Below are 12,837 nucleotides of genomic sequence, written 5' to 3'. Positions count from 1 at the left end.
ACATTAGACTTGTTTCCGGATTATTATTATCATTGCATTTGTATGCAGACGGTCAGAGACTGTGTGACAATGTATTATCAATCTGTTAAAATATATTTTTGTTCCGCTAAACTTAAACATGACAATTAAACAGCTAAAACCTGCAGAGAAAAGTGTCCAATCACTGACAACTAAATTAAATTATATTGATTTTGAACGTCATCTTTGGACATGCAACTTTAAATTATAAGTTGTTATGCCTTTATCATAAGAATAACCATGCTTCTGCAAATTCTTACACTCGACACGTCACAGTTTCCCACAGCACCTGAAGGCAGCTGTTTACTGAGAGATTACATCCAGGGCCCAGGAGGTACGTGAGACGTGATGACGTGTCAACCGGTTTATTGGTTTAATTAACATTAGATTATTATGTGTTTGGTTACATGGTTTACACACCGCTAGAAATGTGCTGATAAAAATGATTAGCGAGTAGTGTTTGTTTGCCAATTCAACTAAATGTAGTAGGTGCAGTAAAATAATGATGAAGATATATTTTATGAATAAATAAACAATCCAAAAATATTTGGGGGATGTTCCTTCTCTGATATCTTACCGTTGGTCATTTTTTTTTTCCAAACACAGTTTACTTAGAGCTGAAAGACTACAATAAATTGACCAGGGCAGAAACAAACATTTTGAGGTGGCAAATCACTTGACAGCAGCTGTTTCTATCAGTTATCAAATATAAACTAGCACTGGTAGACAACAATCAATATATTAAGGTAGCAATACCTTATCAAATAACAGTATAAATGTTTGTAATTTCATGATACAAAATGCATGACTCATTTTCTTTTATAAGCGTACCACTGTCATCATCGATGACGTCATCTTGAACGTCATTGTTCCTTATGATTGTCTGTTCTGAAGTAGCTGTTACAATCTGGCACAAATGGTTTCAGGGTCTGTCTTATCTCCTCCAGACAAAACTAAAGAGAACAAAAAATAAACATTCAGTGGACTTACCAATACACAACCTGCTAGCTCAAGCACAGAGGCTTTTGGTTTTCTGTTTAGACGCATGATAAATCCGTACATTTCCTCTCTGAATGCTCAACAGAAAAGACATAGTGCCGCCTGAATAGCTTATCGATATGGGAAAAGCTCAAACTACAAAGAAGTGCTTTCCTCTCAAAGTAACAGTGATCGAGTCTCACAATTTACAGACTAATTAAAACTTGACTCCAGAAGCTCCAGATTTGATCATTTCCAAAATTATATGATCCACAGCTGCTGAGAATGCAGAGTAATTTAAACCTACAATGCAGGAAAACATAAAAGCTTCGATATTTGTGATTTCAAATTTATTGACAGGACTGCCTCAGCTCACAGTTGGAACATAAATACAGAGAAGATGCAAAAAACGGCAACTGGAGCCACGTCATGCATCTTTTTTGGCACTTGTCTTTCAGCCACTAAACAACAGAAATCTTTGAGAACAGCTCAAAATAAAATATCATGAAAAATTATTTCAAAAAAATAAAGATTCCTATATTTCTTGTCCATGGTGCATTTTTCTGTGTAAACTGTAAAACACAGTCCTGAGGTATACGGGTTGGCAAAACCTCATACAGGCTAAACAAAACTAAAAACAGAAAGAAATGTTGGATTAAGACAAAAGATTTAGTCAGCAGCATCAAAAACATGTCCACTGTAAAGACATAAAAGAAATTGTACTCTGGCATGAAAAGTGTTTTTCCCCCTACACAAACATAAGCTAACATTTAATGTATCACAAAATAATAATCATGCAACTAATTAGTGAAAATGAAAAGACTATGAGCTGATAAGAGTTCTGCATATATTGAATTGTTACATGAAGTGAATCCTCATAATATATAGTTCAGTTTGTGTAGAGAGTGAGATAACTGTATCCATCATACTTTTGAAATGATATACATAATTACCATTTTAGATGAAACATTGCTCCAGCAATCTAAATGGATGACTCACTAAATATTTGAATAGTTTTTGGGGGGGGGGCTTTCGAACCATCGTTGTAGAGTTGTTTGTATAGATGGCTTAAAACATTGCGTCAGTGGACAATGTAAATTGGACGATAAGTTACTTATTGCAACACACACAAACAAATGCCATAGACGATCATCATACCCGTGTTTCAAAGTGCATAGCAGTCTGGAACCGCAGACCAACCTGTGATGCTGCGTCTGGAACTAAACTAGACTTATGAAGACTTCAGTTGCAAGAAAACCAGTTTTGGTCTTCTTTTTTTTTTGCAATGTTTTAAGATAGCATGATAAATTACAATTCAATAAGGACTACAAAGTTATGTATAGGCTTAAAAACAAGAAGCATTCAGCCTAAAAAAATCAAAACTTAATTTTTTAAATTTCAAGGTTGTTGATCCTACAGACTTTTTATTACTTGCATGACTTTGTAAAAAAAAGGGAAGGGTTTCATCAAATAGCAATGTTTCAGCTGAGACTCGTTCTTAGGTGTTTTAGTTATTAAACACATTGTGTGTGTGCATGCGTGCGCACACACACACACACACACACACACACACACACACACACACACACACACACACACACACACACACATCAAACTGCATTCACGCTTGAAATTCCCTGAAGATATTTACTTGTACAAAAGAAAAAAAAATGTTCCAAATTGGCCCCAGCTCATCTCCTTCATCTTCTACCATGATACCATTGAGAAGCTACGGCAGCTCACACCACCTGCTGGCCAGGTGATATTCCATTCCCCCTCACTAAATACTTCAGTGAAAAGGTGCACTCCACTATAAAAAACAAACTAGTGGAGTACATGTTTGCCTTATTTATGTTTTTCTCTAAGGGAAGGTAATTTTAAATACTAGTCAGTGATCTATGTCATTATCATCACAAACACTTGTACAGCATGTGCCTAGCAACACTACAGGCTGGGTGTGGGCAGCACCAGCCCAGCCATTTTAACCTACAGCTTTTGGCCTCTAACTACCTAATTTAGTCTCATGCCATCCCTCATTTCAGTAGTTTCAGTAAAAGCCCCACTTTGACTCTTTGTCTAATACATGTAATACCATCTTCAGGTTTAGAAGTCAAAACAGGATGTGAATGTGGCCATCACACTGCTATCATCGCCTCCATCGGTGGTACACATGCAGGCTGGGTCAGCGTGGGCTCCGTGTAGGCAGTGAGGGGCTCTGAGGCACACGCCTTTTCAGGAACTGACGACAAATCAGTGTTAGGAAACTTGACTGCTTCAGGATCAGCAGTGGTCAAGGGTTTGCGTGGGGTCTACTGTTAAAGTTTGCGGTTTCAGAGGAATCTGCTGAACAAGGTTCAGTTCTGTCCTTCTCTGCTACTTTTGAGCAGAACTGACGCTGCTGTGGTTGTTGTCCTCTCAGCTCTTCTTCTTCCTCCTCCTGAAGAAACACCTCCTGTTTCTCCAAGACGAACTCCAAGGTGGGCCCTCTGGCTGATCCGTCCTCCAGCTCCCCCTCCTCTGTCAGACGGAGTTTGATATTCATGCCGAGATGTTTTTCTGTCTTATCTGAACAATGAGGATGGCCAATGATATGCAAAATTAGAACAAGAACAGAGAGAGGAATTACAATTTGATCAGGAGGTCTTTCCAGACCATCACCAGCCTTATCCTTTAACACTCCTCACCATGTCCCAGCTGCCTCTCCTTAGGCAGCAGCAGCACATCGACATTGTGATGTTCCTCCAGAGCTGCTGTGAGCACGGCACCCTCTTGGCTGAACAGGAAGACCAAAGGCATGGTGATGTCTTCAGTGGAGTCGCCATCTCCAACCATTTGGAAGAGGGGAGTATCCTCGCTGTTACTTCCCTCGCGGTGGTCTGAGAAAAAGAATAAGGGAGCAATTTGAATTATTTAATTTCCATGCTGTCCAGCCTTCAGGATTCGAGAGTCATTCTAATACATTAGTATTGAACTTTGAGGTGGTCTATAAGATAAAAAATGGGGGTTCAGTTCCTCTAGTAATCATACTCACCTATAAAGATGACTCCTATGGCCCCTGCTTCCTGCAGCCAACGGGCCTTTACAGCAAACATGCAGTCTCCACGCAGTGCCAGAGCGATGTGCCCTTTAAGTGCCACTGCACTATCTATTGCCTCACATGCAGTAAATGGAGAGGCTCTCACTAGGCTGCCCTTCACCTGAGGCACAAGAGTTTGAGTGTGTTATTGCAAGTTATTGGGTTGAGACAAAGAGAAGTGCAGGTAAAACAAAACATGATAACATTTGCATGGATCAGAAAAGATCTAGAAAGTAATTGTTAGAGCTCACCCCGTGCTCCTGCTTGGTGAGGTCCATTCCAAACTTGGCAGGTCCCGCTGTGAGGACTGTCCTACCCAGAAATGGGGGGGATATGAGCTGAACAACGTGGGGCAACACTTCCTCCTCCTCTATGGTATGGCTCACCTCTGCCACAAGTTTTACCCGGTACACTGCTGTATGCTCCTGAAGGGATTCATGGATAAAAACATTTAAATTAAATATTTTCTCATGATGGTAAGTGACATGTTTAAGCTAACAAAATGATGTTCTGTGACAATGTTATGCTTCAACCAGTGATAGTTTTATCCCGGTTTATGAGGGAATCTGTGGACAATGACATACTGTAAAGATTAGTATTACATTGACCCAATGTTCACTCCATAAAAGGTTGCTCTAGTCCCAATGCTTATAAACTGTTTAAAAAAGCAAAATTAAATGGTTAATCCATTTATTGGGATTTCATTATTTCCTTTTCCTCCTCCCTGTTAGGACACCTCATGATACCAGATGATATTTACTGAGCATAAATAGCATAAATATGTAAAGCACAGCTTCCAACCTTTGTATGTTCATGCATGAATATGCATTTGTTTTAGTGCATCATATGAACCAAATGGACCAAATCAGGTCTCAAACTGAAAACATGTTTTGCAAGCTCGTAAAAATTACAGTTTCAAAGGAAATCAAAATGGACATTTTCTGTTTAGGAGGTTGCTGGGACAATGTTGGGCCTTAGAGCAAACCATTGACTTGCCTAAAGTTTTGGAGACATAGCAGATCTAAATGTCACAAGGTGAGTACAAAGTAACTGAAATACCTTCCGACTTCCGATTTGTCCTGCAAAGACCTCATTCAGTGGGGTGAGAGAAATACCCATGCTTTTCAAGAACTCTACTGGCTCCATCCCATTATCATGGAGCGGTAGTTCAATTTCCCTGTAAAAGTACAAACACACTCAAGTTAAAACTTAAAGTAATAAAGGCAAACTTGTTTCACCAGTAAATTTACTGGAGATTCCCTAGAGACCATGCCCATCTTTTACATTACATCTTCAAACTTGACCTTCACTTTAATCTCAAATGTAAGGTTTTGTGACAGAAATATAAACACCCGGCAAAGTACTCTAAACCACAAGATTCACAAGAGAGTTAAATACTGACATGTTTTATATTGTAGAAAAAATATTTTAAATCTCTTCAGCTTGTGTTAACCACAGACCTTATTTCCGGTTTACAACCAAAAACCCATTAAAACAACTGACTGACTTCGAGACAAGGGAACTGGAAGCGCACCAATGCCAACTAACTTTTAAAACTCTTTCATGCAGCACTCGAGCTGTTGCGCCTCTTAATCAACACACCTGACGGGTAAGGGGTGGAAGGCACGTCCCACTCCAGTGAGGTACTTGTAGCTGTCCCGTATGGTTTTGGCATATGAAGGGTTGTTGGGAAACAACGTCTCCATGCTGGGACAGAAGTGTGTGAACAGATCTTCTTCTTTAGAAACAGGAACAGTCTCCTGAAGCACAGAAACAACAATTGAACTTTTAGCTTGTGCACTAAAATGTCAATTCACATACAACAAACAGTATAAATTATGGCAATAAATAAAATAGATAAAAAACCTATTCATACTAACTACTGTCATTAACTACACTGTCTACAAGTAATGTTGTATAGTTAAAATATCAAAATTAAAATTGGCAATATAACGATATGAATATATAATGTTTGTAACTGTTTGAGATGAAGTGAGAGCTCTCACCGTATTGTTGCTTTGACAGGGCGGCAGGGCGGTGGAGAGAGAAACGGGGAGGAGATGAGCCTCCGTGGTGAAGATGAAGTCGTCAATATCGATAGGCAGTTCACTCTTATCCGTAAACAGCAGGTACAGGTATTTAAACATCTCAGCCAGAAAGAATGAGTCCATCCTACACACACAGAAAAATCCACATGCACTGAGACAAAAGATGTGATCACACATTTATAAGAGATAGGATGTGTTTCCATAACAACAGTTACTTTATCACCTGAACACCTTCTGAGGTCGCTTATCCAAATGAAACACGGCATTGTAAACATGCGTGTCATGGCATTTGTATACCTGTCTTCATGCGTCCCAGTGCGGACATCTTGCACAGCAGCAAATCCGCAAGGCACCCTGGCGTAGGCATTGAGCTTTTCCACGATGGACTGTCCCACTCTGAGGTAGTAAGGGTCACCAGTGGCCTGCAGAAAGGAAAATATAATCTCAACCACACACCTAATAAAAACGCTTAGTGTATATAGTACCAGAGTGGAGCTGTTCTGTTAATTAGCCTACTTATAACAGAGTTGACTTTTCTAATTATTCGTAATAGTACATTTGAATAGTATCATCGTTATAGTGTCTACCTTATAGAGGTAGTAGGTGCTTTCTGCAAACTCTGGTCTCAGTAGGTGTTGGCCCCAATGAACTCTAAACTCTGTAGTGAACGCCTGCAGGGAATTAAGCACATAAAGCCACATGCATTAGTGACACTGGCTTCTTTCTTCTTCTTCTTCATATTAACGAATGAATTTCATGAACAATGGGACAACGAGGCTTAGCCACAAGACATTTCCATTTATTATTCCTTTACTTGGTGTAATGCAACAACTAATAGTATATCTCATAGCATAGTATCATATATCTTACACCGTGATGATTTGCTACAGCTGCTGCACATCTATTCATTGATACTTTAACCATCACTTTAGAATGAATATGTTGTACAGTAACCGTTCATACTGGGTGATATAGCAATATTAATTCAGTGATAGAAACTATTAAACTATTTAGACTGAGGTTGTTACCCCTTCAATACTACTGCCTCTATTAGGTTATTGTAGGCAGTGTTGTATTTCGAAAGATTGCTTAATGGCTACACTGAATTTACAGGATATTTGCCTCATCATCTGTATTTGTCCTATTCAACTCAATGAATAATAAGTAGGCAGTAGCAGAACTTTTCGTTTGAATTTCCAGTAAGCTCACTATAATGCAATGTATAATTATATTGTGATACACAATTATGTATACTGACATATATGATTGTATCTATATTGCCCAACCCATATGAGCATTACAGTATATTTTCTATATCTTGCCTACATATGCCTCGAATATGTCATTAAATAAACAAAAACAGCAAATATGATTTACCTCTGGAAGGAACTTGTGCTGTTTGGTGACTTGATAAAGCATTTCATGAGTCTCAATAGCTGGTTTCAGGTCTCCTCGCAAAACCTGTATGAACAATAAATGTGACTTGACTCCAGAGACTCGTGTGCAACAATTTCTACGCCTTCTACAATGTTTAATGGTAGTAAATGTGATTAATCGAGGATCTCTGACCTGTAAGCCAGGGAAGAATGCCAGGAGAGAGTCCATCCAGCTGCGCACACTCACAGTGGGGTTGTGCATGTGAACATTAAGCAGCAGGGGAGGCTGACTGATGTACTTCATAATGGCACTATAGTGCTGTTCAAGAAAAACATGAAACGTATAGCGTCAACCCACAATGACAATATGAACAAACTGGCCAATGACGTTGCATCAGTAAGGACAATACAGCCTATAAATTCCAGTGACGGAGGACTTACAATGTTGAACCTGTCCAGAAAAACATTGTCTCCGAGAAGAATGTAGGCCTTCATCAGGTATTCATAGTACGAGTCGATACCAGCACCAACTCCACTCTCTGCAAACACAGAAGTGAGAAGACTAGTATAATATGGTTAATGTAAAAAGCTGTGGAAGAGGTTTGTACTGTACATGCAATTATGAATTATCAGTGTGTTATGTGTGGGTTCAGTTTTACTTTCTTGTCTATATTAAAGTTTTGCCTCACCTCTCCGGACCCATTCTTCATTATGGATGTTGATGACGGTCCCCACTAAGTCACTTCCCCTCTGTCTCCTCTGCCAGAGGACATCCAGAGCCTTCCTTGCATGGTCCTATAACATAGTAACAAGTATTCTATCCTTAAGATGTTTCTGGAAAAATAGTTACATCATCCTTACACAATCTTTCAACAACAGGCATCAGTTATAGCAAGCTAACATTTCTGCAAAAATGACTGTACTCTACTTTTATAGCTCAGTAATTTCATAATAAAGCTGCAGTGAAAAGTGTGGAGATAATACCTCAAAAACAGAATCTCCTGACATTCTGCTGAGAGCAGCAAACTCCAGGATCATTGTTCCAGCACACGCCGTGCAGGTGTCCGATTCAGTGCCTGTGCGTGAAAGTGGGTTTAGAACTCCATAACGCAGATTCACCTGTAAAACAAAAAAAGAAAAGATACATTTATCTTGTCTACTCTAAGTTCTGGAAATAAACTCAGCTCAAATAATTTCTAGTTGTAAATGTTGTTCCTCTGTGGTGCATTGACTGTGGAGGAACTATTGTCTATCAATGCATTGAGTTCAATTCCAGGGCCATCCTTGATAAGATTTGTCAGTCGGCTGTCTGTTCCTTCTACATATTACACATCTAAAACAGACCCTGTGGTATTGAACAATACAATAAGAAATACCTTAGGATAGGGAAGGCCACTTGTGGTGTTAAAGGCAGGCAGTAATCGATGGCCCAACTCTTTGGCCATGTGTAAGAGCTCATCCCGATACCACAGCATCCTCTCCCCGCGCTGCCGTAGCAGGTCGGCCATCACGTGGCCTCCCAAAAGCCCTCTGGGGAGAAGTATATGAAGGAAGAAAAGAAAGATTTTCTTTTAAACACACAAAAATAAAAACAGAAAGATCAAGGTTGAATGTTTTCAATACTTAGATCTAGTATTAGCAATACACTGTGATGAAAGGGAATAATTCTACATACCGAAAAAAACATATTTTAATGACTCAAGATGAATCTATTAAAACCAGCAGAAGTTTAAAAACAAAGTTCAAAAGTAAATAAATAAGAGACATGTTTCATACCCTAAAACTCTGATGTTGGTCTCAAACACAGACACCACTACATCGTTGTCAAGGCGTACATCTGTCACAGCCTTCCTCACCGCATCCTCAAACTCATCAAGCTTGTTTAACACCTGCACACACAAACACACACAGGGATGAATAAATCTACTTTTAAAAAAGGGTGGAAAAAATGGAAAAACTAAAGCCGATCAAACTACTGTTATTCTTGTAAACGGAGGGAAAACTCACCACCAGGGTATCAAGGGTGTCAATCAGTGTGAGGGAAAACCTACAGAAGAGATGGACAACATGTTATGAACAGAGCCTCTGGAACAGCAGGGTGAAGTTGATGTCCCACTTCATCACAGATCCAGTTTTATATTAATGAACAACAGACTATTAAATGTCAAATATGTTGCATTTTCATTAAATTACATTAAGCTGCATAGTGCATAAATGATGTATTGCACTGCACGTAACTTATTGTCTTCTTGTTGACCTATATTTGCATTTAATTCATGTATTCCTATAAAACTGGAGTATCTACTCCATGTTGGAGTCAGTGTTTGGAGCAGCACAGTATTATTAAAAAATGTAATATGTGTCTTCTTTGAAAGCGCAAAATACATTTTAGCAAGAGATCACATTACATTACTGTCACAGTGTGTATTAAATCTAAATTCACTTGCAAATCTCAGAGAAGAGGGAGTCTTGAAAGCAGGCAAAAATATATACAGTACAAAACAACTGAAAAAAAGAAGACAATGTTCATCAAAATGTAGTTTCATTTTACACTGCAGCAAATTAGGAGTTTAAAAAGCAGATGGGGCACAGCTCTATGAAGCAATGCTATTAAGGCACAAAGCACTTCAAGCCAGTTACTGTAAATCTTAGACTTTTATAAGTGCGTAAAACTTTGGTTATAACTGGTAAATAAAAAATGCTTGACTAGTTTGCTTGTTTGAGGAAATTTAACTGAACTTACTTCCCCAAGGAGTCATCTATGTCGCCTCTATTGGGCTCCTGGCCACGGACTCTCCCCCTGCAGCTTAGAGGCATGAGCTCATCTGCTGGATAGGCATATTTCTGCAACACAAACACCAGTTACTGTCTTCAAGCTTCATTCATTTAGCAGTCGACAGAAAAGATATTACGAAGGAAAGGTGCGGGTTTGAAAATTCTCTAGGAGAGAAATTAAACTAGCAGCCTAAAGCTGAATACCTCACAGAACACAACTGTTGGATCACTAGTGGAACTATTGTTTTTTCACACTAAATGTTCTTAAATCATATTCCAATGAGATTCCTTGATTTAATTATGGAGCTGAGGTCTGAAGACTACAGCTCAGCCAAGAGATTATCCAGTGTAATACAAAAAATTACAGTTGAGATAAGCCAAATATTTTTTGGGGGGCAGTTAAAAGGAATTTTCTTTTGAATTGCATAGTTTGTACACCAGAGAGGACTTAGAACTATTGACCGTTGATGCAGCTTAAGTTTTAAACCCTGAGCTACTAAATGAGTCTAGCTATCCACGACCCGATCGTCTCTTGCTGTTCACGCTCATTGCTTGCTTTCCGAGAGGAAAACGATGACTCCTGAAAGTGATCTCATCACTGACAAGAATTTAATCAATTGTTAGGACCACTATGAATCACATATTGTTCTGCTGGCACCAGTCAAACACTGCAACTAAATCCTGCAAGTTCGCTTTTTGCGCAACCCCACTAAATCAAACCCGACCACCATGAGGACTCTGTCCAGCCACTGATTCAAGATTTTCTTAACCAGATGACCCTGATAAGATAAATGCCAACACATGTTAGTCTCACAATAAAGTTGTTTTATATACTTCAAGTCTGGCTAGAATTTTGACCTCTTCACAGTTTAACAATTTCCCTCTTACAAATACTTTTTTAATGTACAGCAAAGTGAACACCTTACCATGTAATTGCCATAAGCATGGTCAAACATTTCAATAATCTGGTCCCTGCAAAAAAAGGAAAAGTATAAATTAATCAAAACTGAAAATGGCAAATACATTGTAAAAAGGGTCAAGATCACATCTAAACAGCATTGTATATTTCTGTCTCTAGATTGTTTTTACCTGATAACAGTCTTCTCTTCTGGTGTCATGCTCTGGCTCTCTTGACATTTCGCCCAGCCAAGAAGACTGGTGATCAGTAAGGTCCTCAGCAACATCCCAGTGCCAGAAGTGTGGACCAGATCCCAACACAGTTGATTCCCTTTTCTCCTCAAAGGTTAAACCTGAAAGGTTTAACCTATAAAATGTGGCCTTTTATAGGTTAAACTGTAATATGGACAAACAAACTCCTGTCCTTAGTCCAACGCCCACACAATGTCAAACAGTCCAGCAGGCGCAACTGTCCTCCTTCAAAGCCCCGATCATCCTCATTCGGGTATGAGTTGGCTGTAGAGTTCTTGTTAGCTTCCTCCCAGCCCCATTTCCGTATGTCCAGTGAAGTTGTTGTGTAGCTGATCCAGTACTGTTAACACCACCGCATGCCTACAGTGCACTTCAGCTGACCGTATCCGTGTCAACAATAGAGGCAGCTGGCTACCACTGAACCCCGATAACAATAACTTTCATCCTGATTAAGATAAACAAGACCGACCACGAAACACTGACTGGATTTAACTGCACTCGTCTTCTTAAATTAAAGTAAAGAAATATTACGACACATATTGAGGTAGCTGCACAATTGAAAGACAGTGTAGCTAACGCTCGCTAGCCACAACAGTGTTGGGAGGGTCCGTGTTGCTAGCTAACGTTAACAAGTTGCTAGTTCGCCCTTTTAGCTAACTAGCGTTAGCATTTGGCTGAATACAGAAATAAAGCAAACATATTTTGGCTAAAAATAAATGTTTGACTTGAACTTTTAACTGACTGTCATACAGTTAAATGGGCAATGACACGTCGTCAAGTATTACTGCTGCCATACAGTACCCTGACGTCGAGTACCGAGCTGTCAAAGAATGGACAGGCTATTTTGCTACCCGGCTGATCAGTTGTATGGGGTTTGTTTGCCCTGAGCTTAACATTTAAGGAAAGTTGTATTCCCACGTAGGCTAACGCGAACTCTCCTCTTTAGCAAGTGACACTCTTCAGGTGGTTGACGATATAATGTTTAGATTTGGTTCATGCTTAATGTTGAAGTTGGACAAGGAATGTATTTTGGGTTATTGTCCAGACAAAAGAAAGATCCCCTGGCAGGCTTCGCTGAGGGAACAGTTAACAAAATTACTTGACTGAGACACGAGTTCAAAGTGGGTGGAGTCAAATGGGGATAGTTTGTGTGTATTTGTGTAAGTATACGCCCATTTCATTTTCATCTTGTTTCTTTTCATTTCTTTTCTGTCAGGAATCTTCCATAACAAACAGCAAAAATAAAATGGAAAAAATAATATAGTACAACAATGTTTTTGATTAAACTATATTACAAACTGTGTTGCGTAATAAAACAATTAATATAAATCCATTAATTATTGCAGTTTACATACATATTAAACCGCTTGGTTTGTATGTGTTACTAACATGCTCCTACCGGCCCAGGTGTATTTAT

The 12,837-nt window shown here is 39.2% G+C and overlaps 1 protein-coding gene across 1 annotated transcript; it reads right to left on the bottom strand.

Moving 5' to 3' along the window:
- Window positions 1–1,324: 1,324 nt before the first annotated feature.
- On the bottom strand, window positions 1,325–12,278 carry si:ch211-282j22.3 (ER degradation-enhancing alpha-mannosidase-like protein 3). Its single transcript, XM_068574577.1, has 20 exons — window positions 11,361–12,278; window positions 11,198–11,243; window positions 10,240–10,340; window positions 9,504–9,543; window positions 9,273–9,385; window positions 8,873–9,026; window positions 8,481–8,615; window positions 8,186–8,291; window positions 7,938–8,035; window positions 7,690–7,815; window positions 7,498–7,581; window positions 6,708–6,791; window positions 6,418–6,542; window positions 6,079–6,244; window positions 5,675–5,832; window positions 5,132–5,249; window positions 4,324–4,497; window positions 4,028–4,193; window positions 3,681–3,872; window positions 1,325–3,561 (listed from the first exon to the last, which is right to left on the bottom strand). Exons 1-20 carry the CDS (start codon window positions 11,453–11,455, stop codon window positions 3,287–3,289), a joined length of 2,556 nt encoding a protein of 851 aa, XP_068430678.1. The 5' UTR covers window positions 11,456–12,278; the 3' UTR covers window positions 1,325–3,286.
- Window positions 12,279–12,837: the final 559 nt, after the last annotated feature.

Source organism: Clinocottus analis, unplaced genomic scaffold (genome assembly GCF_023055335.1).
Source record: "Clinocottus analis isolate CAN_PGR_092001 unplaced genomic scaffold, fCliAna1.0.p SCAF_13, whole genome shotgun sequence".
NCBI classification, from domain to species: domain Eukaryota; kingdom Metazoa; phylum Chordata; class Actinopteri; order Perciformes; family Cottidae; genus Clinocottus; species Clinocottus analis.
This window is presented reverse-complemented; position numbering and strand designations above follow the sequence as displayed.